General features: G+C 42.9%; 1 protein-coding gene across 5 annotated transcripts in view; it reads left to right on the top strand.

Annotated features, from left to right (window-relative positions):
* glra2 (glycine receptor, alpha 2) overlaps window positions 1-24165 on the top strand; it is a 189584-nt gene that overhangs the window by 40707 nt on the left and 124712 nt on the right. The window contains exons 2-3 of one of the 5 annotated variants that reach the window (XM_043700570.1): window positions 22074-22101; window positions 22195-22262. The exons of 1 other annotated variant lie outside the window; for it this stretch is intronic. In XM_043700570.1, coding sequence (XP_043556505.1) covers window positions 22074-22101; window positions 22195-22262 — 96 coding nt within the window. Of the gene's footprint in view, window positions 1-22033; window positions 22102-22194; window positions 22263-24165 lie in introns of all 5 variants that reach the window. 3 more of the 5 variants (XM_043700571.1, XM_043700569.1, XM_043700568.1) reach the window with 3 other exon arrangements.

Genomic DNA, 24165 nt, shown 5'->3' with positions numbered 1-24165 from the left:
TACAAAAGGGAGAACATCTTTATCATTAGGTCTCACCAACGCCACCTTTCCTACCCACTGTGGCAGTGCAGTACTGGGCTCTGCAGCTGGAGGGGAGGGATCCTGCAGGGATTGAGCCAGTCAGCCTTGCAACTTTGCCCGGGTCAGCGCGGAGGCATTTGTGGCATGGAGGGGGTTAGCATGCTGAGTGTGCCCTGCTCCAGAGGAAGATCCATGATCGTTGGCCTGAACTCCCACAGACTGAGGCTAACGGGCAGTGCGGAAGTGGAAGGTCTCATCAACACTGGATTGTCCTGAGAGAAATTTCTGGAGGGGGTGTGGGAAGAGTGCCCTGTTTGTGGTTCCCCCGGCATCACCTTGGCACCTGAGTGAGTCAAGGTCCTTCCTACTCCTTTTCACCTTGCTGAGCACTAATAGCTAGAGTAATGGATTGTAGATCCATGTGTACATACAGCAGACATTACTTAACCTAGCCATGGAGGCAGCCAGGCACTTGCATGCCAGAGGCAACATTGTACGAATGTGTTGGTACGCCTGGCTGCTGCTCCTGTGTCTCATTGTGCATTTGGATAAAGTTCTGAATGGCCAACACCATGAGTGCCGAAGGCTGAGCAGGTGCCAGGTTTCTTTCAGTCGTCCGAGTGCCAGTGACCTGGGCTATTCCTTCCTTAGCCAGGTACAGAGATATGGTGGGGAAGTGTTCGGCCTGGCCCGTGCTCCCTCGGAGGCTCCTTCCTCAGAAACAGCAAAGGAGGTGTGTCACTGGGTCAGTCTCTTATCCCTGGCGATCATGCAGATATCAATTGCAAGCAACAAAGGAGAGGAAGCATCGTAAACAAGCAGTGGAAGTTCAGGCCTATTATGAGTACATTTGCAGTGACAGTAATGGGAGTGATGCAGAGCAATGGACAATGTGTCTTGTTTGGCAGCCAGGACAAGAAGGCTTCAGCATCACCACAGGAACAGTCATGGTCCTCACAAGAAAAGGTCAGGATCCTCTTGTCGAAGTAGAATATCTGGCATCTTACCTCCCAGCTCACCCTTTCTCTGCCGCATTGTAGGCTGTTTTCTTCTGGAATGGGAGGGATTGAGTGGATTGAAACTGGTGGCACAGTTGTTAATGCTGGTTCAGGTGGGATAAAGCTGGTGAAGTCTCCTGAATGAGCAGGCCATGTGGAGTTGGTGAAGTGGGATGGTTGTTGGGGGTTTGGCATTGAGAGTGAGTGAGGGAAGATGTTGCAGGCAGTAGTGAGAGGCGTAGAGCATGAGCCTTTGGTGGGAGATATGTAAAAATGATAGAGGGTGTGTGTAAGGCGATAGAGAGAAGATTTCTCCTTGCAGAGCACTGAAGATCTTGTTATGACAATGTTGGGTGATCCTTCAGATTGTGAATATTGCACTGACAGGGTCTGGTGTCATGGTCTGCTCATCTGCTTCCAAGGGAAGATGAAAGCCCTCCTCTGCACCACACCATGCACCTGGGTTCCTGCTGCTAAGTCGGGCGCAAACTTTCCTTTCACTGACATGGCCAAGCGATTGACTCTGAACTGAGAGCACTTGACCTGGTCCACATCTGCATGTTCAATATAGCACTAACTGCACTTGAAACATACCCTCGGGGTGTCCCAGCCCCACTTCCACCTGGGGAAATGGATGATTGAGAGAGGGTGCCATAGGGGCATAGTGCAAAGGTGATCTGGTGAGTTTGGGAAGATGATGTGAGAAAACCTGTTCAGCCTCGCAAAGACAAACGCTCCGTGACACTCACCAAAATTGACACTTCGTCAAATTCTGGTACAATTTAACCCAGAGTTGCAGTTTGCAGGAAAGACATTTGATTACAAACTCATGACACTTGAATGACATATGAATGGACCAGGCAGCATTAGGAGATGGAGAAGTCGATGTTTCGGGTGTAACCCTTCTGCAGGACTGGACTGCCTGGCTTACTGTGTTCTTCCAGCCTCCTGCCTGTGTATTTCAGATTCCAGTATCTGCAGTTTTTTGTGTCTACATATGAATGGTCCATGTCACTGTTAATAGAGAGACATAACAGAATAGCAGCATTAATACTCCATTCAAACCTCCTCCCACATTAATTCATCTATTCCATCAGCATAAAGTTTGATTTCTTTCTCCCTCATGTTTAATTTACTTCCTCTTGCATACATTTATGCTATTCACCTCACCCCCCACCCCCTCCCTTATGATTATGTGCTCTATATTTTAATCACTCTCTCTTAACTCGATTTCTTCATTTACAGTTGATCAGTATTTGACTTTGATCAGTATTGTAATTTGTAACTTTGCAAAAGAAGCACTTATCTGTATTTGCGAGCTGTGACATTGACCTGCCTTTGATGATTCCAGTTCTGTGTAAGAAAGATTATTATTTGAACCCTGTCTAGTTCACTGGAGAGCGAGAGGCAGTCTGATGAAGGAAATGAGAAGCTGCAGCATTACTGGATGCTATTCTTAAAGGGCTGCCTTCATCTATCATCCAAACTTACGCCAACTCCATGAGTGAGCCTCTTGTAATTCATCCCGCAGCACAGACACCCTAATAATGACGTGGTTTACAGCTGTCACGTACCAGTATGTCATGAACTTTCAGCAAATAGATTGAGAACTGGACAAAGGCTATTAAAATGGCAGCTGCAAATTATATAACCAAAAGCAGTTGATCCACAGACTGTCCCATGTCTGAAGCAAATACCTAATGCAATGTATGGGGGTCAGTGACGTCACCAGCATGGGTTCAGTCCCCATACTCACTGAGGTTAGCATGAAGATCTTACTCTCTCGATGATTCCACTTGCCTGAGGTTTGGTGACTCTCCACTTAAATTCACCATCGGTCATCTCTCTCTCGTCTCTCCCTCTCTAACATAAGTGGAACTATGGCAACTTTAGGAGGTCAGTTGGTTGGACGACTGGCTTGCAATGCATAGTGACACAATAGAGTGGGTTCAAATCCTGCACCGACTGTGGATTACCATGAAGGATTCTCCTTCTCAACCTCTCCCCTTACCTGAAGCATGGTGACCCTCGGGTTAAACCACCCCCAGTTGTCCCATGGTCTGGTAAGGCTGTGGTGAGCAGAAAGTGAGGACTGCAGGTGCTGGAGATCAGAGTCGAAGAGTGTGGTGCTGGAAAAGCGCAGCAAGTCAGGCAGTGTCTGAGGAGCAGGAGAATCGATGTTTTGAGCATCCCTTCAACAGGAATGGGGTGGTGGCCCAAGAGAGCTGAGACATAAATGGGAGGGGAGTGGGGCTTAGGGGAAGGTAGCTGGAAATGCGATAGATCATGAAGGTGGGAGGTGATGGTGATAGGTTGGAGGGGAGGGTGGAGCGGATAGATGGGAAGGAAAATGCACAGGTAGGACAGTACAAGAGGGCAGTACCGATTTAGAAGGTCAGATCTGGGGTAAGGTGGGCAGAGGGGAGATGGGGAAATTGGTGAAATCCATATTGATCCTGTGTGGTTGGAGGATCTCAAGGCAAAAGATGAGGTGTTCTTCCTCCAAGTGCCGGGTGGCTAGAGTTTGGCGGTGGAAAGGGCCCAGATTTTGCATGTCCTTGGTGGATTGGGAGAGGGAGTAAAAGCGCTTGGCCACAGATCAGTGGGTTTATTGGATGCGTGTGTCCCAGAGAAGTTCTGAAACATTCCGCAAGTTGGCGTCCTGTCTCCCCAATGTAGAGGAGACCACATCGAGAGCAACAGACACAGTAGATAACATATGTGGGAGTACAGGTAAATCTCTGCTGGATGTGGAAGGATCCTTTGGGACCTTGGATAGAGGTGAGGGGGGAGGTGTGGGCGCAGGTTTTGCACTTCTTGTGATGACAGGGGAAGGTGTTGGGAGTGGAGGGTGGTTGGTGGGGGGCATGGACCTAACAAGGGAGTCGCGGAGGGAATGATCTCTCCGGAATGCAGATAGGGGTGGGGAGGGAAATATATCCCTGCTGATGGGGTCTGTTTGTAGGTGACATATTACATCACTTCTGTGGATGCCACTGAAGGCATCGCTTCCTCCCCCTGACCTCCATGGTGAGCATCACTTCCATTGGTGACATTACCCACAACCCCATAACCACACCTACTCCAGAGGGAGTCTCTGTTCCCACTCCCAACTCCAGCCTCACACCAGGTCCTAGCCCCTACTCCTGCTGTGTTATCACCATCCCCACAGACCTCCCCCTTACTGAGGATGAACGATCAGTCCTCAGTAAAGGGCTCACTTTCATCCCCCTATGCTCCTGGATCAATGAATTCAACACACATTGCAACATTGAACTTTTCTTCTGCCACCTCTGCCTCCATGCTTACCTCTTTCATCAGGATTCCTGTCCACCCTCCGAGGACCCCTTCTCCCGCCTCCAACATGCCCCATCCACCTGGACAGCCTGTGCCGATCTCTTCATCTCCAACTGCCACCGTGACATTGACCGCCTCAATCTGTCCACCCCCATTCACCCACTTCAACCTCTCACCCTCGCAATGAGCAGCCCTCCACTCCCTTCGTTCCAACCCCAACCCCAACCCCAACCTCACCATTAAACCAGTAGACAGGGAGGCAGCAGTGGTAGTTTGGCGCACCGACCTCTACACCGCTGAAGCCAGGCACCAACTCAAAGACACCTCCTCCTGCCGCCCCCTTGATTACGACCTCACCTCCCATCACCAAACCATCATCTCCTAGACCATCCACAACCGCATCACCTCAGGGGATCTCCCATCCACAGCTTCCAACCTTATTGTCCGTGAACCCCGCACTGCCTGGTTCTACCTCCTACCCAAGATTCACAAACCTGACTATCCTAGCTGACCCATCATCTCCACCTGCTCTTACCCCACTGAACTCATCTCTGCATACCTTGGCACAGTCCTGTCCTCCTTGGTCCAGAATCTCCCCACATATGTTCTGGACACCACTCATGCCCTCCACCTCCTCCATGACTTGTGTTTCCCTGGCCCCCAATGCCTCAACTTCACTATGGACATGCAATCCCTTTACATATCCATCTGTCATGCCAAAAGCCTCCACGTCCTCTGTTTCTTCCTCTCCTGCCAACCCAACCAGTACACTTCCACTAACACATTCTTTCAATTGGCTGATTTGGTTCTTACCCTCAACAACTTCTCTTTCAAATCCTCCCACTTCCTCCAGACCAAAGGGGTAGCCATGGGCTACCTGCCTGCATCTTCGTTGGGTACATGGAACAGTCCATCCTCCACAGCTACACTCCTCCACAACATCAATGACTGTATCTTCACCACTTTGTGCCACCACGAGACAGTTGAACAGTTCACCAACTTCACAAACAACTTCCATCCGACCTCAACTTCACCTGGACCATCTCGTACATCTCCCTCCCCTTCCTGGACCTCTCCATCTCCATTTCTGGCGACTGACTCAACATGGACATCTACATCAAACCCACCAACTTCCACATCTACCTGGACTACACCTACTCCTACCCTGTCTCCTGTAAAAATGCTATCTCTTATTCCCAACTCCTCCACATCCACTGCATCTGCTTCCAGGAAGACCAATTACACCATAGAACATTCCAGATGGCCTCCTTCTTCAAAGCCCACAATTTCACCTCCCATGTGGTTGATGATGTTCACCCACGCATCTCCTCCATCTTGAACCCCACCCCTCCAACAAAACAAGGACAGTACCCACCCCCCAGTCCACACATTCCACCCCACCAACCTCCGGATACATCGCGTCATCCTCTGACATTTCTGCCATCTACAAATAGACCCCACCACCAGGGATGTGTTTCCCTCCACACCCCTATCTGCTTTCCAGAAAAGCCATTCCCTCTGCAACTCCCTTGTTAGGTCCATGCCCCCACCAACTCACTCTCCAGTCCCTGCATCTTCCCCTGCCAATACACGAAATGCAAAACCTGCGCCTCGACCTCCCCTCTCATTTCTGTCCAAGGCCCCAAAGGATTCTTCCACATCCAACAGAGATTTACATGTACTTCCACAAATGTCATCTACTATGTCAGCTACACTTGATGTGGTCTCCTCAACATTGGGGAGACAGGACGCCAATTTGCAGAGTTTTTCAGAGAACATCTCTGGGACGCACGCACCCAACAACCTCACCGTCCTGTGGCCGAACACTTTAACTTCTCCTCCCGCTCCATCAAGGACATGCAAGTCCTGGGTCTCCTCCATCACCAAACTCTAGCCACCCGACATCTGGAGGAAGAACACCTCATCTTCCACCTTGGGACTTTCCAACCACATGGGATCAATATGGATTTCACCAGTTTCACCATTTCCCCTCCCTCTAACCTTATCCCAGATCCAACCATCCAACTCGGCACCACCCATTTGAACTGTCCTACCTGTCCATCTTCCTTCCCACCTAGCCTCTCCACCCTCCCCTCTGATGTATCACCATCACCTTCATTTACCTATCGTATTCCCAGTTACCTTCCCCCCCAGCCCCACCCTCTCCCATTTATCTCTCAGATCTCTTGGGCTAGCCCCTCATTCCTGATGAAGAGTTTATGCTCGAAACATCGATTCTCCTGCTCCTCGGAGGCTGCCTGACCGGCTGTGCTTTTCCAGCACCACACTCTTCGACTAAGGCTGTGGTGATTTTACTTTACTGTTCAATGAAATATGGATATTTACTGCCATCCAGGCTCACATATCTCTTTGCTGAAGGATAGACCATCAGAAATGAACCAACCGGATTAATGTGATTCAATCTGCAGGCACCCTGCCTCTATTCCTGATTAAGGGCTTTTGCTTGAAATGTCGATTTTCCTGCTCCGTGGATGCTGCCTGACCTGCTGTGCTTTTCCAGCACCACTCTAATCTAGACTAATGTGATTCAATACTGTTTCCTGGAACTAGTCTAAAATGTTATCATTCAATTCAGTGACTGTTTTAGAAACAAGGAAACTGACTGTCTCAAATTCTCAGAGGTATTGACCTTTGATACATTATGTGTCATTAATATGGTCACTCATCTTATTTGGAAAAGGCCAGCAAAATTTGTTAAAGTGATCAGATGAGGTAATCATCCTCCGTTAAAATTAACTATTTTGAGGATAGTGTTCTACCAAAAACATCAAATTAGCTGCAAGTAATTTAATCAGCCAAGCTAATTGACAGCATTAACATGAAAGCAGGCGATCCCAGCTGGTAGAAGGACTCCCCCAACTTGTTCCAAATTCAAGCTCATCTGAGAACCAATCTTGCAAAAATTTCAGTGCAAGGTATCTCACAGCCTTCTGAGAATTATTTGTTTCACAAGATTCGTGCTTCAATTTCAAAATATCAACATCTCGCAAAGAAGCAGTCCTGCCTTATGGGATCTGGAGACCATAACCCAGAGACAGAGTTGACCATAATTTACAATAATTTATTATCCTTAATCATTACCAATTTATGTGTCTGAGTGTGCATGTGGGAATGGCTATGTCATATATCATATTTAATATTGAGATAAAATGTATAAGTATAAAATAACCCTCTTTATTTTAAAACTCAAAATCATTTGCTGGAATGATTTAAATGTGATATACACACTGAGAGTAAGATAATTCACATTTCACCTCTACCAAATATGCAGATCTTAGATAGTGACTCCACCACCACACCAATCTTGATTGCTCCCTAACTGCACATTGAAAAAGCCTACTCATTCACTCAATTCCAGGACAACTGGGGAGCAGCATTAAATGCTGGTCAGTACTGCCTACATCACATGAATGCTATTGTAAAAAAGAAAGGAATTCTTCGATTCCTCCACAAGGTGATGCACAGGAGGCTGCTAAATAAGATAAGATCCCAATGTGTTTGGGCAAGGTATTGACATGGATAGAGGATTGGCTGAGTGGCAGAAGGCAGCATGTAGGGTTAAAGGCATCTTTTTCATGATGGCAGCCGATGACTAGTGGAATTCCGTACAGCCATTGTTGGGGCTACAACTACTCACATTATACATTAATGATCTGGACGAAGGAACTGAGGGCATTGTTGCGACATTTGCAGATTACACAAAGATAGATGTAAGGACAGTTAGTGTTAAGGAAGCAGAGAGGCTGCAGAAGGACTTGGACAGCCTGAAAAGTGGGCATAGAGGTGGCAGATGGAATACAATATGGGAAAGTATGAGGCTATGCACTTTGGTCAGAAGAGTTGAGGGATAGATTATTTTCTAAATGGGGAAAGGCTTCAGAAATCTGAAGCACAAGGGGACTTAGAAATCCTAGTTCTTGAAAGGCTAACATGCAGGTTCAGTTGACAGTTAGGAAGGCAAATGCAATGTTAGCATTCATTTTGAAAGGGCCATATTTAACAAGAACAGGGATGTACTGCTGAGGCTGAATACGACTGCATTTGGAATATTGTGGGCAGTTTTGGGCCCCATAACTGAGGAAGGATGTACTGGCATCAGAAGGGTCCAGCGTAAGTTCATAAGAATGGTCCCAGGAATGAAGGGCTGTCATATGAGGAAGCAGTTGAGGACTCTGGATCTGTACCCAGTCGAGTTTAGAAGGAAGAGGGGACCTCATTGAAACTTACAGAGGACTGAGAAGCCTGGATAGAGTGGGTGTGGAGAAGATGTTTCCTCCAGTAGGAGAGACTTTGATACAAGGGCACAGCCTCAAAGTGAAGGGATGCCCCTTTAGAACTGAGGTAACAAGGAATGTCTTTTGCCAGAAGGTGATTAATCTGTAGAACACATTGCCGCAGAGGACTGTGGAGGCCAAGTCATTGAGTGTATTTAGGACAGAGATAGATAGGCTCTTGATTCATAAGAGGATCAAGAATAATGGGCAAAGGCAGAAGAATGGGGCTGAGAAACATATCAGCCATGATCGAATGGCAGAGCAAAATCGATGGGCCAAATGGTCTAATTCTGCTGCAACATCTTATGCTCCTATGGTCAGGTTAAAACAAAAATTGGAACAAACTTCAGGCACACTTTGCAAACATCTGAATAAGTCACAATGCCAGATCAGGAGAATATCCCAAGAAATTCCACATGATAAAGCTAAACATTCAACAAATAGATTGCAAAAACATGAGGAGGCTGTTGTCATCTGATTGAAATGCTGAAGTAAATGTGACAGATCCTTTCCTCTTAATCGGTTTCCCTTTCAGGGGGAGAAGCTAATTTTACTGGAACTTTGGCTTTTTTTCTAAAATTGCGACGTCTGTGAAAAGATTTTCCAGCTGCTCTACCTTCAGCATTTTGATGAGTCAGGGATAATAGAAGGTGACACCATTGAACGTTTTGCTTGGAAGGTTCTTTCTTGAATCAAGCTGCAACCTTCTGCCACTATTATTGTTTTATTTCTCTAATGCCTCATTTTTCTTCTTTATTTTATCTTCTGTTTTACTCTGTTTATTCCACTATTCTTCCCGTGACCTGCTCTTTCTGCCTGAATGGCTTACATTTGATGTATTTGCATTTCTCCCCATTCCTTTCCCTCTCCATTTGTTTCTTACTTTCCTTGTTTACCTCCCACATTCTCAGCATCTTTTGCTCCCACCTGCTTCATGTTTGAATGATGTCTTGCTGCTTTTCTTTAAATTGCCTTTCCCAATCATCCCCATGATCTCATAACTGCATCTGTCCCATTCTCCCACGATGGTTGGAGTGGGTGGTTTCAAACTGCTGGAGACTGACCTTACCAAAAATCTTACATTCAAGTTTAGTCACTGTGAATTATTAACAGCTCTTGAGACATATCAGTATATTTAAACTGACATTAAGTGAGTTATGACATGAAGCAGGCACTTACTGCAACATTTGTCACGAACAGCAAAACAATTGAAAAATATACAAATAGCAGATTTTGATTGCAATTCCTATCTCAGATAAGATTGTTGCTGGACTTAGAAGCTTATGATTTGAAGCACCACTTCAGTACTGTAGCACATAGTCAAGTTGATCCTACAATGTGGCTGGAATAAAGTGTTCCATTGCTGGAGGTTCAGCCTAATTGTTCACGGGCAAATCAAGAGACGAATAATGATCCCATTTCATGATTTAAAGAATGTTGGATTCACCAGGTCTCCAGGTCACTTCCTACCCTATCAGACCTCACTGAACTGTAGATTATCTGGTTACATCTCATTGTCGGCATGGTGGCTCAGTGGTTAGCACTACTGCCTCACAGTGGCAGGGACCAGGGTTCATATCCTGCCTCAGGTGACTGTCTGTGTGGAGTTTGCACATTCTCCCTTTGTCTATGTGGGTTTCCTCCCACAATCCAAAGATATGCAGGTTAGGTGAATGAGCCGTGTTAAATTACCCATAGTGTTAGGTGCATTAGTCAGAGGGGATAAGGTCTGGGTGGGTTACTCTCCGGAGGGTTAGTGTGGACTTGTTGGGCTAAATGGCCTGTTTCCCCACTGTAGGGAATCTAATCATTGCTGATTGACGGTCTTGCAATGCACATGACCATTTGGAATTAATGTTTTGCCACTAGGTTAAGAACAACTTGAATAATGTTACCCAGTGACCAAGTTAATTATGCTAATTTCAATGGGTCTCAAGTTAATTTCTCACCTGAGATACAATTACCTCTGTTCTACACAATGAGGGTGATCTTCCCTAATGAGGGGTGGCACGGTGGCTCAGTGGTTAGCACTGCTGCCTCACAGCACCAGGGGCCCAGATTGATTCCAGCCTCGGGTGACTGTCTGTGTGGAGTTTGCACATTCTCCCCATGTCTCTATGGGTCTCCTCCAGGTGCTCTGATTACCTCCCACAATCCAAAGCTGTACAGGTCAGGTGAGTTGGCCATGCTAAATTGCCCGTGGTGTTCAGGGATGTGCAGGTTAGGCGCATTAGTCAGGGGTAAATGTAGAGTAATAGGGTAGGGAAATGGGTCTGGATGGGCCAGTGTTGACTTGTTGGGCCAAAGGGCCTGTTTCCACACTGTAGGGATCCTATGATTATAACCCATGGTCAGTGCCCTCTCCACCTTTTGCCAAAAGTAGGGTGCAGAAAAGATTTAAAGGAATGTTACCGGGACTGGAGGGGTTGACCTTTAAGGAGAGGCTGGATAGGCTCACTGGAACATAGGAGGGTGAGGGGTGACCTTAGAAAGGTTTATAAAATCATGAGGGGCATAGATAAAGTGAATAGCAAAGGCGTTTTCCCTCAGGTAGGGAAGTTCAAAATTAGAAAGCATGGGTTTAAGGTGAGAGGAGAAAGATTTAAAAGGAACCTGAGGGACAACCTTTTTTTGCACAGAGAGCAGTTCATATGTGGAATGAACTGCCAGAGGAAATGGTGCAGTTACAATATTTAAAAGACATTTGGACAGGTAAATGAATAGGAAAGGTTTAGAGGGATATGCGCCAAGCACAAGCAAATGGGACTAGCTTAGTTTGGGAAACTTGGTCAGCATGGACGAGTGGACTGAATGGTCTGTTTCTGTGTTGAATGACTTTATGACTCTAAAACAGGAATGATAAAGGAATAGCGATGTATTGCCAACTCAGATAATGGGTGGCTTTGAAGGAAGTTTGCTGTTTGCAGTGTTACTATACATCTGCTGTCTTTGTTCTTCTGTATGGTTGAGGACCATTTATTTGAAGCTGTTGTTAAAGGAACCTTGGTGAGTTCACCATCTTGTAGATCCTACACATTACTGCCATTGTGCATTAATGGTGGATTGAGTAAATGTTTGAGCTGGTGGATGAGGTGTCGATAATGCAGACTGCTTTATCCTAGTTGATTTTGAGTTTTAAATGTCATTGGAACATTTGAAATATTTGTTTATGGGATGTGTAAGTCACTGGCCACACCAGAATTTATTACCCATCTCTAATTGACCAGAGGCAGTTAAGTGTCAACTACATTGCTATTGGTCTGGAGTCACGTGTAGGCCAGACCAGGTAAGAATGGCAATTTCCTTCCTTAAAGGACATTAGTGAACTATATTTTTTTTTCCTTAATGATCAGCAATGGTTTCATGGTCATCATTAGACTCATAATTCCAGGTATTTATTGAATTCCAATTCCACCATATGTCATGGCAGATTTGAACCTGAGTCCCCAGAACATTACCAGGAAGAATAGTCTAGTGGTAATACCACTGGGCCCTCACTCCCCTGCACTTGGCCATCACTACTCCCTGCATTCAATTAAGCATGTAAAGTATATTCTACCATATTCCTGACTAGTGAAGGCTTTAAAGAGTTAGCAGGAGAGCTTTCAGATCAGAATACCCAGTCTCTGATCTGCCATGTTAACCATAGCATTTCCATTGAGTTGATTTGCAGGGTGTTGATATTGGAAGTTTCAGTGATGTCAATGATAATGAATGTCCAGGAAAGATTGTTGGATTCAGTCCTATTGGAGATGGCCATTGTCTGGCAGCTGTGTGATGTGAATGCTATTTTCCACTTATCAGCCCAAACCTGGATGTTTTGTATGCCTTGCTGTTTATGGTGTGCTTCATTATCTTCGAAATTGCAAATGGGACTGCACACCATGCTTTCATCAGTTAACAACCCCACATCTGACATTTTCGAGAAGGACGGTTATTGATGAAATATCTGAAGAGGTTTGATCCTATTACTGCCTAAGGAACTCCTGCAGGGATACCCTGGAGCTAAGAATATTGGCCTTGAACAATTTCTATCAGTTTCTTTTTACTAAGTATGGTTCCAATCAATGGAGCATTTTTCCCTTGATTGGCTTCCATTGTCTATTCTGATTGAGGTTAGATGTCACATGATGCCAGGTTATAGTCCAACAGGTTTATATGAAATCATGAGGTGGCAAAGGATCAGCGCTCTGAACGCTCGTGACTTCAAATAAACCTATTAGACTATAACCTGGTGTGACTTCTGACCTTGCCCAGCCCAGTCCAACAGCGGCACCTCCACATCATATTCTGATTGATGCCACCTTTGGCTTCTGCAAAATTATGACTTCGGGCACCACTAAAAACCTGGTCATGCCTAATTAATAAAACATGGTTTTCTCTGTGTGTTTTGATATTGCATCATAAAAGAAGAATTTCCTGCCCATTCAGTCATTTAGAATCAATTGTATTCTGGTACACAGTGCAACTTCCCAAGAAGCATGGATTTCTCGGTTTTTCAACATTTTAAAATCAATGCAAAATCGTTAAGACTTCTACTTTGCAGTTCATGTAAGTTATTAAAATGTATTTGATTAAAATAAGGCAGTACAGATAGCTTGTTTATAGTAGGTAGCCCAAAGTAGATTCTTCATCGTGCTTGGGATAGCTCAGTGTCTTGAGAATTGTGAAGAGAAATTGGGGGAGAGAGTCTCAGAGCTGGATTTCTTTCTGCCATCTCCTATTAAAGGGTTCAGTGAAGGAGCAGTAGTAAGATGCGGTGGTGAAGTCTGTCTCTGCACCCCCCACCTCCTCCCTTCAATCTCCTCGGCTGCCCCTCTTCACTCACTGCCCCTTTCACATCCCTGCAACTGAACTTCCTATATTTCCAGAAGAAGAAGAGCTACAGTGCTCCCAACGCTCTTTCTGCTTTATATTTTTGACTCTCTTCTTCCAGAAAAGGAGGGTCCAGTTGTGTCTGTCTCTCCCCCTCCTCAGACCTAAATCACTTCCTTCTTTTGACCTCATTGAAGACCTCGCTCGGGGGCATGGTGACAATGGAACAGAAAGATGAGCCAACCTGAGCATATTTGGATGAAGGATATGCAAAGAAGACACAAGAAAGACAAGCTTGACAGACCATGACAACAGGTCACATGGTAGGAGTAGCTACAAGCAGCAGCAGCTCATTTTAAACTTTAAATGGCCTCCTGTTCTGCTGGTGCAGCTCTCATCAGCTGCAATATTACAGGGTTTCTTGAAGACTGCCCTTTGTTGGCCCTAAGCCATGAACCCAGAAGTTTGGGGTGGGGTCACATTCACACAGTGCAATACTCATGCTAACTCTTCGATTATAGCAACAGGGAACTCTAACCTGCTGTATATTCAGTCACTATCCCACTATGTTGTCCTGAACTTCCTATATTTCCAGAATTGAGTAGGCACAGGCTGGGCAACATTGTAGATGAGGTACTCAGTTAAGTTGGACTTTGATTGCAAATCTCAGAACTAGCACCTATTGTCAACATCCAGGAACAAGGTGCAGTTGGCTCGCCCAAGATAGTTCCCTTCTTCTTTGCCTCCCAGTCGGGATCAAATCCTTGCAGGAAGTAGACCTCCAAAAGACCATGGAAACCTTAGTGTACAATTCCTCTCCTCACAGGAAAATACAAGCCGCTGCTATGGTAAAACCATTGAACATTCAGAGGGGCCTCCAACAGAAACATCTACCTCCGCACTTGCGTGAAATGAGTCTTCAGGCAGATTTTTCTGCTCCCATGAATGGTGTGGGTTATGGCAAGTAATGTCGGAAAGTACAAAGATAATAAAAGGATTGGAATCTGGACATTTGAAAAAAATAGTTTCTTGAATTTTTCCCAACTTAAAGTTTAAACAGCAAGTTTCACTCACGAGCAGTGACTACCTTATTTCTATGCATTTGCACATCAATAATAACCCAGGCACCCCATTTCTATGCAGTTCTCCTTCCTTAATAAACCAAGCAGCAATAGTTCCCAGGATGGAAGTCAAAGCAGTAACCAGTTTACAGTACCTCCTTCACTTGATTCTTTGTGCTTTGACCCAACTCTATCTTCATCACAGTGTCTTTAAAGGCCATGGATACTTCTCCACCTTACATCCAAGTAAGTTGGCATTGGCAAGAACTCTAGCCTCACCACATTATCATGGCTGCTGTTGGACCAACAGACACACCAGCTCTTCAGGATTTCACTTTGGAGCACTGGAACACTGATGACTTACTTGTTTCTGCCAGGTCACTTCGCCAAAGGGGACAACATGCATCTGATAAGCATGCATCTTGCTGCTCTTAGCTTTATTTCTTAAATACCCTCACTCATTTTGCACTTTCTTGCAGGCTACTAGGCCATGCTTTGCATTGCAAAATTTAGCACATAGGGAGAAGTGGCAGCTTCTCATAGCTTGGAGCACTGAACAGTCCCAGAGGTGGACCTATTGCTATATGTCACTGTGCTACATCAATGTTACACCCTACAGCATATAATAGCAGTGAACATAGCAAACACACTGCATGTGCTTCATCAAAAGGCTATACATGAAAGCCAAAGGGGACCAGTCCTCAGTGGAGTCAAGGTGGCCTAAGGTCAGTCAGCAGGTGATACCACAGCTAGTCAAAGAGCCTGTCTGGCTCCGGTTCAGTGGGGGTTAGTCCTGGAGGTCCAGCGCAAAGAGTTTGGGGATTACAAACACATCAGAATGGGGTGTTGTGGGGATCTATGTCCTGACAGTGGGCCATATGTTCCAACAATGAGACAAAATGAGGAATCGAGTATTATGGCAGTGGATGAAAGAGCAGTCAGTGCTGATGTAGAAGCAGGAGAAGTGGTAAGGTGTTCCCAGTGAGTGAGCGAGACGCAGAGAGGACAGGACAGCCTTGTATTTTGATGGATGAGGCATGACAGCCTTGGAATGGATGTAGTGCATGGAGTAGTGCGACATGTAGTTCTGCAAGCTGTGTTGCATCGGTAAGTGGCAGAGTTAGAGTAAGAGGTGGCCTTATGAGTGTGCGGTAGTAGAAAGACAATGGTGGCGCTCATCCTTGCAGAGTGTAAAGGATAATTAACCAATTTCCTGATTTTGTTGAGCATTCAATTCATCTGGGACACTGCACTGAGCCAGTCCACTCTCGCTAAGCTGGTTGAATCCGGTGGCATGCCCTGTTTTACAATGAACAGAGACAAGTACTACCCTTCTTTTCCTCACACTGTCTACCAGCACCTCCACATCCAGCTGGCTGAACTGAGGAGCTAACTTGCCTTAAGGACTCGTCCCTTGCAGTACTGGTGCAGAAGCACACTGTGAAGAGCAGTTTCTGGTTTGTATCATCTGTAGTGGGTCTGCAGCCCAGGCTGAAATAGGGCAGTAGTGATGGGAACAGTGCAAAGTTTCAGCAGTGGGCATTTCAGCCTCTGCAGTCGCATGATTTTATGGGACAGATTCAAAAAGCCAGATAGGTAATTAAAGAGAAGAAACCATGAGAAAGGTTGTCATCTTTTTAAACGTGATATAAACCTGCACTGCTGAAAGGCATGGTTTGTCATTGTTAATGTGATAAATGCTCTAAAATATTAAAAATTGCTGGAAACAGTACGCAAGAAGTAAAACAATTATGTTGATGACCTAAACTACTGAACACAAAATATTTGTCAACTGATCCTATGGGGTAGAGTAGATGATCCGGTAAATTGCACAAGAATGGATTAAGAACAGGCTTATGAGTTGCATGGACGTTTCTTTTGGCGCGGTTCATAAGAAATTTTGTCTTCTGTGGATCGTAACATTAACCAAACAAACATGAATACACAATACTTTATGCTCAGTGAAAAGAATGCCTGGCTGTGGACAATTGCTGTCTGGCATTTCTTAAAACCGTAAAACATAGGAGCAGAAGTGGGCCATTGAGCCGAACAAGTCTGCCCCACCATTCAATGAGATCATGACTGAGTGAAAATCCTCACTTCCACTTTTCCTGCCATTTCCCCATTACTCTTGATTTTCTAAACCAGTTAAAAATCTGTCTAGACCTCGAACATACCTAACGACCTAGCCTGTATAGCCCCCTTTGACAAACAGTCCCACAGATTCTCTTCTCTCAGAGAAGAAATTCCTCATCTCTGTCTTAAATGCTCTGAGATTAGAATTAGAATTAACTTTATTGTCACATGTACTCATATGAACACAGTGAAAAAATTACAAATTGCCACTTTCAGAGCCAACTTAGGTGCAAAGGTTGGCTAAATACAGATTCTTGGGTACAAATTCTTAGGAAAACAACTTAGAACAATAAAGAAATAAAAAGCTCAGGATAAGGAGTCATTTAATAATGTTATAATAAAAAACAAAATTTCACAAAAAGAGAATTTAATGCAATGTCCATTGTAGTCCATTGCACACCTTTGGCTTGAGGACCTGACCCCCACCCAGCCATTGGAATCCCAGCCCGGACCCCGTTGATGCCAAAGACAAAGCCACATGGAGTCATGACCAATGCCGAAGCTGCCTCAGGGAGACCCAGAGTGATTCCGATGAAAACCAATGCTGAAGGTACTGAGAAGGAGTCCCGAGCTGCCAACAAAGCCACCAGAAAGGTGTCCCAGGCCGGTCATTGGAATCCCACATCCACACTGTCAAAACCACTGCCAAAGCACTCTAAAGAAAGCTCACTAGATACAGCCGTGAGAATCAGCCAGCTCCACACTGCATTCTTCCTCATACAAAGTTGCCAAAAGAAAATAAGATGTTAGAAAAAAATTTTAAGAAAATGAAAGCAGGCGGGCCTGGTGATAGAAGCAAGCGGGCCAGGAGCCCGAACACTTTCTACCCTGCTGACACCATCTTGCCCATTATGATCTCAGCTCCCAGACTGTTGCACAAGGGGAAAGAACCTTTCCACATTTACCTTGGCAAATGTACAAAAATCTTGGACATTTCATTCAGACTGCCTTTTATTCTTCTATATCCAAATCTACTCAACGTCGCCTCATAAGATAATCCCTTGGGATCAGCTGAGTGAACCTTCTTTGCACTGCCTCCAATACCAGTATATCTTTCTTCAGATAAGGGATCCAAAACGGTTCACAGAATTTTACCCTTGAGGCTACCTGACAAGGTTTAACTGGTGCCTTGTATAGTTTTAATAGTTTTACTACTTTCATATTCCATTCTCTTTGAAATAAGGGCCAACATCCACTTGCCTTCCCTATTAAGTTCTGAACTTGGATGCTATCTTTTTGTGATTCATGGATAAGGCCTCCCAATGCCTCTTTATTATAGCTTTCTGCAGTCTTTCTTCATTTTAATAACATTCCCTTCCTCTTGTCTTCCTATCAAAGTATAAAACCTTACATTTTCCTGCATTATATTTCATCTGCCAAGTTTTTGCCCACTGATCTGTCTATATCCCTCCTCAGACTCTTCGTGTCATTTGCACCCACTATTTTTGTGTCACCTGCCAGCTCAGCTCCAGTTTCCTCATTCACGTCATTAAAATATGTTGTTCGTATTTGTGGCTCTACCTTAACATCTAGACAATCCTGAAAATGCCTCTTTATTCCAGCTTTCTGTCTTATATTAGTTAGCTAATCCTCCATCCATGCTAACACTCTCAGCAGCATGGGTTCCTGTTAGATAGCCTCATGTGTGGTACCTAAAACCCCTTCTGAAAATCCAAATATATTACATCGATGTTCCCCCTTTATCTAAACTACCTGTTGTGCCATAATTTTTTCACTGTACTCATTTGAGTATGTGACAATAAAGCTAATTTAATTTAATTAATTTAATTCAATTCCCCCCTCTCAAAGATTTGTAATAAATTTGTTATGGCTGATTTCCCTTTTGTGAAGACAGTCTAGCTCTGTTTGATCATATTATGTAACTCTATATGCCTTGATTGAATCCTTTATAATAGACTCTAAATATTTCCCCAATAACAGATGTTAACATAATTGGCTGAAAGTGTTGTCTCCCTCCCTTTTTTAAATGAAGCTGGTATATTGGCAATTTTCCAATTCTTGAGACTTTTCCAGAATCTAAGGATTCTTGAAAGCTTACTGTGCATCCAGTATCACTGTTGCTACTTTTGTTTTTAATATCCTAGGATGCATCCACCAGGTCAATGGACTCAGTGTTCTTTAGTACTTTTTTTTCCTTAGTCCTTCTCTGGTAGTAGATGTTGTATTTATTTCTTTTCTTCTCCTTTTTCCCTTTGATTATTTAATTATTTTGGAATGCCACCAGTGTCTTCTACTGTGAAAACTGATGCAAAAGTATTTATTCAAATCCGTCGCCATTTCCTGATTCCTTGTTATTATTTCCTCAGCCTCAATCTCTAAGGAATCTACACTCACTTTGGCCTCTGTCTTCATATTTATACATTTAAAAAAGTTATTGCTGTCAGTCTTGATATTGCTTACACGTTTACCAACAAAGTTTATCTTCTCCCTCTTTATTACTTTTCTTTGGTAATCTTTAGTTGTTTTTTAAAACATTCCCAATCTTTTGTCTTAATTTGGTGCTATACTAAACTTTCCTGGTTAACCACGGTTGGCTTACACATTGAACAGAACTATCATTAACATGATTATTACAATATAAATTTATCTTTGCTATAAAAACATGAATATCACTTTTATGTAGTCAGTAAGTAATGATGCTGAGTAATGGCTTGAAGGTCTCTCAAGTCTTTTCAAGGAAGAAACCTGAATTTCCATGAGAAATTGAACCTGCATTGATATTGTTTCATAGTTTTACACATGGCAAGGATTATTTCAACATTGTTACATCTATGGGCTTGAAAATTCTTACAAACCAGTACTTCAGTCATGTTAGAAATACACATAGCTTAAACAAACATTTTTAAAGAATGAATCTTATTCACAAAATCAATAGAAATCATACTGTAGACAATAACTAGGAGTAAATTACTCTCAAGTTAAAATCAGAATTATTAGCAACATAGTTTAGCTTCATTCTTTCATAACTTTTTTGTGATTGATAATACTTGTTGGCTTGACATACATTTTCTGCAGTCATGATATGCATATTTAACATATATCGCATTTGGGCTAATCGTTTAAGTTGAGCATATGTCTGGTGAATTTTGAAATATAAATGCTTATTTTCTTTAAAAACTTACAATTTTCTCAAGCTGTAAAATGTGTAAAGTGAGTTTTAAGCTCAGCATGAGAGACAGTAAGGAAGATGAGACAAATGGCTAGCCTAAAGTGCTCAGACCCATCCGTGAATGTTCAAGTCAGGTGTTATCATTGATGCCAAGGCCATCATATATGTTCCTTTGGCCCAATATATCAACCCCAAGAACATAAAACATTAGATATAATTTATCCTGTGTAGTATATGAGCTAAAAAGTTGTGACTGGACTCTTCATTGTATCACATTTGCGTTAATTGTATTTTATTTGTTGGTTGTACTTTTATAGAATGGTCCTATTTTTAAGTTATGTAAAAACAATAAGCAGCAAATAGTGCTGCTACTTTAAAACTTGTCCATCCCTATATAATCAGCACCAGAATTAAGGTAGTTGTTTATGTCTCTCCCCATTCAATTATCTTGACTAGTCTTCATCAGGGGCCTTAAGAGTCCTTAACTTGCTCTTAAATATTTTCTGATCGGATTGAGTCTCAGAAGAGTCAAGCACTCTTAAAATTCCTGACTTTTCAAGATGAATAAAGAATATTTTTTGCCACATTGAACATGAACATTTCAAAATGCTGTAAAATTAATGATTATTGTTTTTGAAAATCAAATATAATTTTGATTTAATATTCATCCAATGAACATATTTACAATGCATCATAATAGAAACATTTCTACAACAGACAAGTTGTATTCACAAAAGATTATTTTCACCCACTAGCAATTAACTATTTTTACTAGTGCAATAGAGTCACTGAACATTGTATATTTTAACTTTGGGGAATACAGTTGACTCAGTAGCCAAGATGATCACAAACCTATTATTTATTATTAAATTCTGGTTCTGTTAAAGAAAGTGCACAGACAAAAATTATTCTATGTGTTTGAGTAGAATGCAATGAAAAAAAGACTAGGGATGCAGAAAGTACCGCTTACTGTTACTAATTCCGAATGTTATATTTGGGTTTTGTGCTATTCATACTATTCATCGACAATTTGGAGTAAATTTGCAATATTACAATATTTGAATAATTCATTTCACTTGCTCACATCATATTGGGTTTAGCGGATAACATTCATTACTAAAATATAAGAGGCTTATGCATGTTTCATAGGTTAATTATTCAGCCATTAATGTACCAAATTTGCAATGTTGGAAGGTCATATTAAAAATGAGACTGAAGGTTTGCTGACATGTGTACTGATGTCAAAAATAGATTTTGTTCTAGACTAGGGGTATTCAGAATTGTATTTATTAGTTTGATGCACCATATTCCAGCAACTCGCTTGCTGGGGGCTGCTATACTTTTAAATTAAGAAATGTTCCAATTTTCCTTAATTTTCTTCCCAGACCTGCTTATGTTTGTATCCCAATAATCTGCCTTTCTTCAAAAATCAGTTTGGAGATAGTTGTATCTTTGACATCACCAACGGGATAAATTATTTTAATGAGCACACCAATAGGTTTTCTTGGTCCAATGAATGCCAGTCTTGCCTGTTGAAAAGATATATCCCAGGTCAAGAGATGCCGAAAGTTCAGTTATTCCTTTGCACCACTTGTTTATCTCCTCAGCCCGTGATGCAAGTAAAACATTACTGTCCCATGGCATCTACCTTTTACTTTCATTGCTCTAACTGGCCATCAGAACTGGAAACCGATTCAGTATTCCTCCACCCCAGCATCACTGGAAAGCAAATATGATCAAAGAATTTGGTTCGGCTGACACACCCACTTTCCTCTCACAGAGCATTCCCATGCTCCTCTGGGACTATGGTGGCCTTGCCTTGTAGATGAGTAGAGTTACAAGAGATTGGCCAGCACCCACAGAATATGTACTCCAAGGTGACTAAATACCATCAAGAAAGGGGAGGTGGGGGAAGACTGAGGAGCAGTGGGGTTGGGATCATGTTGGAAAACAAATGGATAATGTAATAATGTGGAAAGAAATAAGAAAAAAGTGCACTGTGTGCATGGGTAGAGATTTGTCTTGGCCAATGGTGTTTAACAGGTGCAATGATCGCCCATTATATATCCTGCCCGATGTTTTGTTTCATTAAAGTTAATATAAACCCTGTCTAATCTATGTCACCTGTTTTCCCCTGCCAGCACAGACAAATTTCTAGTGCATGATTTTTTTTTTCTGAAATGTCTGGTTTCCTCAGTTATCAAAGAATGTCATCATGGCATCTCCCATGTACTTTCATTGCTTCAACTTGTATTGCAACATTGTCCTTGCATTTCACAGGTCCTCCAGTAAACGTTACATGCAATATTTTTATCAACAGTTTCGGCTCAGTCACGGAGACCACAATGGTAAGTGCTGATGGCCACGGTCAAATAACTTGATGTCTTGTATGGTAGCAGCTTGTCAATTTTCTTTCTTTTGTTCTATCATTCAAATTGCAGGTCGTCCTGTTAATGTTACTTGCAACATATTTATCAACAGCTTTGGTTCAATAGCAGAAACTACAATGGTGAGTGGGACTGAACATTGAGGCCATCTTGTAATATATTGCTCAGTTTGTCAGACTACCACCAGGGCATCCAATCAGATGATCAGAACCAAGTTATACTGCTCCAAATAATTTGTCAGCTGCTATATCCTAATCTGTGAATCAATGAGGCATCCAACAGCTAGTTATGGATGATTTGTCCTCAGACTTAAAAAACATGAAAAACCATTGTAGAATTCAATATTTACATTGTGGAACATGGAGAATGAGTTGGCCATTTCTACTGCAAAATACTTTGGTTCAATGCTAACCTCCATTCCCTAAAAACACACATAAAAGCATCATTCCAGAATTTCATTAACTGCCTAACTGCAAACTACACCAATCTTAACATCAACATATCCCGAGCATCTTAATGGCTTAAAGGTGATTAAAAACTGTGATAATTGAGCTCAAATCGACATAAACAATGCAAACCCTGGGGAAAATGCACAACATACACCACATCCCTTTTTACATATTCCTTTTTATAAATAAATTTATGTTTAAAGTCATTAGATAGCCCTTTATAAACATTAGCAAGCCCTGGGGAATCTGTGGCATAATGGTAATATGACAACATAATATGACAACATAACATAATATGATCCAGAAGTCCACTCTTATATTCTAAGATATGGGTGTACTTTCTTTTAAATTCATTTATGGAATGTGGGTCGTGTATTTCCCTCAAAAACAACTGTTAACATTTAAATTCAAATCTGAAATATAAAGCTAGTCTCAATACTGGGGCTATTTGTCCTGGAGCATTGGAGGCTGACAGAGGTTTATAAAATCATGAGGGGCATGGATATGGTAAATGGACAAGGTCTTTTCCCTGTGGTGGGGGAGTCCAGAACCAGAGGGCATAGGTTTAAAGTGAGAGGGGAAAGATAAAAAGGGACCTAAGGGGCAACTTCTCACACGGAGGTGTGTGTGTGTGTAATGAGCTGCCAGAGGCTGGAGTTGGAAGCCGGTATGATCACAACATTCAAAAGGCATCTGGATGGGTATATGAATAGGAAGGACTTACATGTGTGTGTGTTTGTGTGTGTAATGAGCTGCCAGAGGCTGGAGTTGGAAGCTGGTACGATCACAACATTCAAAAGGCATCTGGATGGGTATATGAATAGGAAGGACTTACAGAGGTATGGGCCAAATGCTGGCAAATGGGATTAGATTTATATAGGATATCTGTTTGGCATGGACAAGTTGGACCAAAGGGTTTGTTTCTGTGCTCTACATCTCTATGACTAGTGCCATGAACCTATCATTGATTCTGATAAAACCTCTGATGTCCTTTAGAGAAGGAAATCACCCATGTTTACCTACCTTGCCCTATTTGAATGATTTATTTATTGTCACTTGTATTTTACTGTGAATAATACGGCAAAATACAGTGAAAAGCTTTAACACAATCCGGCAGCATTTTGAATAGTTTAAGAATAAAAAGGATACAAGCTATAACTAAGAGAGAATAGTTTAAGAATGAAAAGGATAAAAGATAAAACTAAGTGAGAATAGGTTAAGAATAAAAAGGATAAATGATTTAATTGAAAGAGAGCCCTGAGCTAGCTCACCAATGACACCTACCCTGCCACCCTTCCTCCATCACCTGCGCCAGACCCACCAACATGGGAGTTGCCACTCTTTAGATGCCATCTCCTCACCACTGGGCCCACATTGCCACCAATGCCAGGTCCCGAGCTGAACCCATGCTCCTTTGGGGCAGAGTAGTAGGACTGCATATGGGCTCTTGCCCAGTGCTCATCCATTCCTGCGTGCTTCTTTCTTTCTTTCTTTCTTTCTTTCTTTCTTTCTTTCTTTCTTCTCTCTTTTTATTTCCGCTCTTTTTCTTTCACTTTTGCCTTTTGCTTTTCCTTTT

Source organism: Chiloscyllium plagiosum, chromosome 12, assembly GCF_004010195.1.
Source record: "Chiloscyllium plagiosum isolate BGI_BamShark_2017 chromosome 12, ASM401019v2, whole genome shotgun sequence".
Classification (NCBI taxonomy): Eukaryota; Metazoa; Chordata; class Chondrichthyes; order Orectolobiformes; family Hemiscylliidae; genus Chiloscyllium; species Chiloscyllium plagiosum.
The sequence above is the reverse complement of the archived record's forward strand: the minus strand, read 5'-3'. Positions and strand labels throughout refer to the sequence as shown.